Below are 7,354 nucleotides of genomic sequence, written 5' to 3'. Positions count from 1 at the left end.
CATAATGATAAAATAATTTATACAATATTTACACAATCGACCTGAAGATCCCTGAGCCCACTCTATCCCCCACGTGTGAGGGGTAGAGCAGAGCTCAAGAGATCCCAGCGCATCCCTCTCGCCGCATCACTGGTAATGAGCCAGATTTGTTATATAAATTTTTTTTTCAACCATTTTGAAAACACTCAAACTTTTCTTTTATCTATTTTTTTTTTTGTCCATTATCTACAAAAAATGCGCGCTGAATTATATTTTCCATTTTTACAGTAGAAGAAATTTGCTACACTTTGAGGTCAAATCAAGTGTGTCTTGAATGATTTCAACATGAAATTGAGCTGTTTTTTTTTTATTAGAAAAGTTACTCTTATAAATGTTTAATTTTCATTTTAATGTTTGTTCCTTTTCAAATATTAAATACATCAACGATTTTAACAAGCGTGTTGTTCATAACCCAAAGTTGGATTTGAAGAAGATAGTTGACCATATGAAGTAGATTGTAGGAAGATGTCCGGGTGGCATTCAATGAAGGTTCAGGATAGTAGAAAAAACTATTTATTGTTAAACAACGTTTCGCCCCACTTTGCAGGGATTCATGAAAGCTAAATGAAAACAAGATACAAATATTGTAAGAATTGACAGAACATTAAAATAAATATACAGGTAACATATGAAAATATGTATAAGAAAAATTACTGTGTGTATAAAATGTATAAAAGAAATAATAATAATTTAAGAAAGTATACATATAGGTGGACTAGAATTAGTAACTAGTTTCTAGTCCACCTATATGTACACTCCTTTCTATTATTATTATTTATTTTATACATATAGCAATTTTTCTTATACACATTTTCGTATTTTCTCTGTATATTTATTTTAATGTTATTTCAATTCTTACAATGTTTGTATCATTTAGCCCTGGAGAAGCGCTGCAAAGTGGGGCGAAACGTTGATTAACAAAAATAGTTTTTATTAAATAAATCAATTCAATCAAACCAAATCCGTCTCAACACTTTATTTATTCATTAGTCCAACGTTTCGGCCTTTCTAGCCATCTTCAGGGACATCTAAATATTTAACAGCTTATATTAAGCTGATATAATCTGAACAGGTTATAAATGTTTTGTTATATGGTGTGGTGTTTTATACTGTTGATAATCTTATAGAAAAAATAAATGTTAATGTTTTTAAATTTTAAATAAAGAGGTAACTAGACTTAAGCTTAGTAAGCTTATTAATAATAAATATGACTTTTTAATAACTGACTGTTTAGAATAGGTTTTGAACTTTAAATAAAGAAAATGACCTGGGCAAAATAGCCTGCAAATAGAAATTATAAATTAATGTGAGAAGGATTTTTATATTGAAGGTATGTTATATTATATAGTGAATAATGATGTTGTAAATGTTTAAAAATGAAGATATAATATAAGCTGTTAAATATTTAGATGTCCCTGAAGATGGCTAGAAAGGCCGAAACGTTGGACTAATGAATAAATAAAGTGTTGAGACGGATTTGGATATAAAATTGATTTATTTAATAAATATTACCTTGTCTCAAAAAATTTTGAAATAATATAATTAAAAATAGTTTTTTTCCACTATCCTGGACCTTTAACGACCGCCACCCGAGCTATCTTTCTACAAAATAACCCAAATTTATTCAGAAAATAGTTTGAAGAGCACCATATATTTTAGTTTACAAGTTCCCACTTGCTTAAAGGCCGTCATGCTGGAGGCTTCAACGATCTTAAATAGGACGTGGAAATTTGCAATATATCAGGTGTATAACATTTAGATACTTATTACAGATCTGTACTGATACAAAGATATTAACAACGGAAAGTTCACTACCTATTTTTTATAAAAGTTTGCTAAAATTTGGACGATTCAAATTCGAAATCAATCAAGACAAAAAACTCGATTTGACCTCAAACTGTAGCAAATTTAATCTGCTGTTGAAATGGAACATACAACAACAGATTAAATTGTTTTAATCAATTTAATTAAATTAAATTAAACAAAAGCATTGCACACAATTTTATTAAGATGCATATTTTGCTAAATAATGGGCGAAAACCCTCCCAAAAAAAAAAAAGTAAACAGTAGGGTTGATCAATACAGTGATCTGTATTGATACAAAGGTATTAACAACTGAAAGTTCACTATGTATGTTTAATAAAATTTGGGCAACTCAATTTTGAAATCATTCAATATAAAAAAACTCGATTCGATCTCAAATTGTAGAAAATTTAATCTATTGTAAAAATAGAACATACAATATAGTTCACATTTTTTGTAAGATACGCATTTTGTTGGATTATGGGCAAGAACTAAAAAAAATTATATTAGAAATCACTCCCAAAACCTTTCCAAAAAATATATATATAAGTAACTCAAACTGAAAATTGTGTATCATTTTATGACCATTTGACTTCAAATATGCATGTCTAAAATCATTGGATTTGTGCAGACAATAATTTTAGTCAGGAATAAACTTTAAACTTTAATCTTTTTGATTGGAGTTCTATCAATGGGTAGATTCTCCACATGTTTTCATCATGTCATAATATCACTTACAGTAAATTTACTTGATGTGTATATATGTATACAGTTGTAAATATCAATAAATAAATTATTAAAAAAAAAAATCTTGTAGAAATTATGGGGAGACCCATTATCCTCGTAACAATTATTTGTTCGGCTGGACCTTGGACCTGCAACTTGATTCTTTTGTTCTTTAAAGTAACAAACATTAAAAACAAAAATTAAACATAGATTTTTGATTAGCAAAATCATGAATTACTTCTAAAAAGTCTATTTATTTAAGTATTTCAGTTTCTATCACCATTAGTGATAAGTTGTTAAGTCTTCCATTAAGCAATCGTAGTTCTCAGTTCATTCATGTTTCGTTCATTTTATGGATTCAAATCAGTCCATGGGCCAACAGGCCGATGGACAAAATATGGCAAAGATAGAATACTCCTCAATTTAGTCTCAAACTATAGAAAATTTAGTTTACTTTTAAAATGGAACAACATTTTTATTAGAAGTAAATTTTGGTAGATAATAAGCCAAAAAAAAAATTTAAAAACAGAGTTTTCAAGATTGTGATACCCTTGGCAAAAAAATTTGTTGTAAAAATGTTGGAAATAGATCTTGCGATCCTCACAATATCTACATTGTATTAATACATTTTTTAAAAAATTAATATTGTATGAAATAAGTTTTGCTGGTATGCCATCCATGTCTATATTAATTTATTCTTATATTGTGTAACAATGTATAATTATAAAAAATAAGTATATAAAAACAGGAATACAAAGTTTTAGATAAGGTTTTGCTGACACAGAGCACCAGTTCTACCACAAGTGGGCACTGCTCACCGACCCGGACGACATCGCAGGCGGCCCCAAGGGCTACCTCAAGTGTGATATCAGTGTGATCGGCAAGGGCGACCCGGTTCGTGTTCCCTCCAAGAGTGAAAAAGACGATGACAACATAGAAGCGTAAGTAACTATCTAGTGGTAAAGTATGGAATAAAAAACAACAATAATAAACTACATTGATAAAGATAAAAGGCCTGATCTGATATTTTACAATACATCATCAATAATATCATAACAGGTTTGAAATGTATCTTGCATGTAACCGGAACCTACGACTACTAACAGGAGATGTCACTGGGAAATTATTTTTTCAAATATTATAATAAATTAAATTAAAAATGTTTTTCATCGAATATCCCCTATCTAACAAACAAATATTTGAAGGAGTTCCTCAAGGTTCTATCTTGTCACCACTTCTGTATTTATTATACACATAAGACTTAGTACCCGACAATAATTTACTAACTATTAGTTATCCGACTGCACTGCTTTCACGAGAGACACTGACGTTTTGCAGGTCATACTGTACGTTTTACGTACGTTTACGTTTTACTGATATTACAACATAACCTAGACAAGATACATAACTAGTGTAAGCAACGGACATTAAAGCTTAACCATAAGCCTTAACATGTAATATTTATACTGCGTCACGAAACCTGCCATCCAGTCAACCAACCACCCGATACTACAAGCAAATATAATAACATACTTAGGATTTTTTGTATTTATTTATAGAAATTTACAACTGTACAAAAAAAAGTACAATAAGTAAATTTGATAAATGTTTCAAAAGCCGAGATACTTCACTCATTGAATTCAAAACCTCCCAATGATACTTCACTCATTGAATTCAAAACCACCCAATGATACTTCACTCATTGAATTCAAAAAAAACCACCCAATGATACTTCACTCATTGAATTCAAAATATCCAATGATACTTCACTCATTGAATTCAAAACCACCCAATGATACTTCACTCATTTAATTCAAAACCACCCAATGATACTTCACTCATTGATTTAAATTAGAAGATCCCGTGACCATCTTCTTTTCACACCTCGGAGGATTATCGGGGATTGTTAAGGATGGGAGATTAAGAGCTAATGGGTTTGGATGGGTAAGGATTTTATAACGAAAAGACGTATAACTATTTCGGGCCAAATCTGCAACGTATGGGATGTTGAGGTCTTTATGGATGAGTTTATTTGTGACGTAATAAAGAGCATCAAGGATTTTACGGAGGATTCTTTATTATTCGGATTGGATACGGGAGAAATTCTGATAGTTTGGGGAGCCCCAAAACTCAATTCCGTATGTCCAAATTGGTCTGTTTATCATAGTATATAATAATTTTTTGTAGTGAATGAAAAATTTAGAGCGTTTGTCAAGTAGATGTTGTAGCAATCGAAATATACGAGCAGTTTCTTGTCGTTTCATCTAGTATGAGGATTCCAAGTAAGCCTCTTATCAAGATGGTGTTCTTAGTAGCGAATCTATTCAACAGCCTTTAGTGGGATATTAAAAAAACATACTGTAGGGCAGAAGAGTGGAGGTTTAGGACGGAGAGTAAAGGTGATATGGTGGGATATGTTAGGATTTATTTTGATTCTACAGTTTTGACAATATTCTTCAATGGATGTTATGTGTGACTGCAGAGTTTGTGATTCAGTAGTAGCACCATTATTTACAAAATAGTTCACATGTGTCATTTGCGTTTGTTGTAGGTCTGTGTTAAGGTGGGTTGGGATATCAGCTGCATAAACTGTATAGAAAAGAGGACCTAAGATATTATCTTGAAGAACACCGGCGGACACTTGACACTTAATTTGGACAAAAAAGTTCCATGGGGCCCAGAAGTCAAAACCAAACGTAAAACGCTAAATTTCCATCTGAGGCTATTATATCGATGGCTATACATTTCGGTATAAATTCCGAATCTGTTCAGTTAAAAAATTAATTAAAAAGTTGTAATTTTCCTAAAAAAGAGAGCATTTAATTGTATATTTAGCAAAGTTATTGGAAATGTACTTAGCGCCTCTGTGAAGTAAGCCTTTGATATTTTGCATTAAACTAAATTAAGACTGATAACGAACTCACCACTTTACGTTTCAAACGAGATTCTTCACACTGTCCTAAACATTCCTTCAGTAACAAACCACATTCCTATGACTTACAAACGGCTTCACGGCAAATCGCATGGACATCTCAATCAAATTGTACAACGAATAAAATTCCTGATTTTATTCGCCGAAGATTGAAAAGGAGTTGGATCTCCTAGACTGACCATATAGTTCAATTGAATGTCAGGAGGTTGCACCACAGGGTGCTATCTCCCTCATGCCTACCCATGTGTATATTATATTGCATCTCATTTGTATGTATTTATCTATATAGGAGCAAATCAAATTGTTAAAAACTAAGTTGTAATTTTAATGTAATACTACATTTTTATATGTTAATAATAATACTAAATCATTATTGTAGTGTAATAATAATTTTTACAAAAAAATAGTTGAGAAACACACTATTCATACATAAATCTTCATATTTATGCAAATGTTAGCTATGAGAGAAATTGGAATGGAGTAATACTACATCTTGTCGAACAATAAATCTTACAAACACGTTCTATTTTTTTGGTTGTTGTTTTTTCTATATAAAATTAAATGGATAAGTTAGATATACTTATTTCATAACGGCCTTCGGCCCAACACTTTCTATAGAAGCACGAAACAGATAGTTTTGTGTTGTTTCTTCCAAGTAGCCTCATTCTTTTCTATAAGAAACTTCTCTTCGATTCCCGGTTTCCTGGAAAGAAAACACATGATTTCTGACGGCAAACAATACATACCATTCTTGTGGTAAAAGAATAACATTTGGAGTTTTCCCAACCCTCCGGAATTCCAGCCTTTTCTTTCGACTGGAACAAAAACTTTCTGCTAGACTAGTCTAGTATCCATGACGGCATAGGAGCCTTAAATCGATTGTGTACTCCAATATTTAAGGCATTGTGATTCTCCAGGCTCAAAACGTTTTTCTGGATCAGGAAAAATATTATCCAATCAAGAAACGCTGTGTTTCTTAGTGCATACATTTTATTGTCACTTTTCTTTTTATTTTATAAATAATATATTATTAAACAAATAAAAGCATATGAATAATTGCGTATTATTGTATGTCAAATAATAGTGTCTTAAAAAGGACATCACACCTTGTATTTCTAATACCTTACTTTTTTTAAAGAGTTTAATATACTGCGAGGGACATGGTGCATTTACTCTATTGCATATTATTTTTCTATTTAATGGGAATTCATTAGTTCTTGTCAGAGAGGGGAGGAGGGGGGTTATAGTTCTTTCGAAGGCTCCAATAAAAAGTTTTAGTATCCAAAACTTAGGTGTACGGAAATACAACAGTCATTTCATTGTTTAATATAAAATATCATGTAATTTTATCATACTCTGATAGTCCTATGAATAGCCTAAAGAAATATGAAAATACTGTATATTGTGGTTAGGTTAGAACATACATTAAATTTTGAATTTATTATTCAAACTTTCGCAGAAAAAAAGACAAGTAAATTGTTGTGATCAATTTTTGTAAGTAAAAATAATTCAAGTTCTTCTTTGTGCAAAAGAAAATGATAAATCAATCAAACTCCTCTACAAAAGAAAAATATATATATAGATATGTAATCATGAATATCATAAATAAAGTATATACATATGGGGTTAGTAAAATAGAATTCTATAATAAAGAAAATATTAGGAATTCATTATTATAAACTAAACAAATCAAATGAGAAGTCTTCTTCACCAAAAAAAATAAGTAAGTACGCCTGCTCAATGAATCTATATGACCTGTTGGGCATTTATGTAGATGATAGTATTTGTAATTAGTATTTTGTATATATATATTCTTATGTATTATACATTATTGTATTTTGTATTTAAATTAAA

At 30.6% G+C, this 7,354-nt stretch overlaps 1 protein-coding gene across 1 annotated transcript in view; it reads left to right on the top strand.

The window, feature by feature from the left end:
- Positions 1-7,354, top strand: part of LOC106685085 (otoferlin) — a gene marked incomplete at its 5' end in the record, with an annotated part of 241,026 nt that overhangs the window by 197,961 nt on the left and 35,711 nt on the right. Inside the window, 1 exon segment of the mRNA XM_024359161.2 lies at positions 3,353-3,509. Within this exon segment, the coding sequence (XP_024214929.2) occupies positions 3,353-3,509 (157 nt within the window).

This window comes from Halyomorpha halys, unplaced genomic scaffold, assembly GCF_000696795.3.
Source record: "Halyomorpha halys isolate HHAL.00 unplaced genomic scaffold, Hhal_1.1 Scaffold657.1, whole genome shotgun sequence".
Classification (NCBI taxonomy): domain Eukaryota; kingdom Metazoa; phylum Arthropoda; class Insecta; order Hemiptera; family Pentatomidae; genus Halyomorpha; species Halyomorpha halys.
Note: the sequence above shows the minus strand (reverse complement) of the source record. Positions and strands in the feature narration are given on the sequence as shown.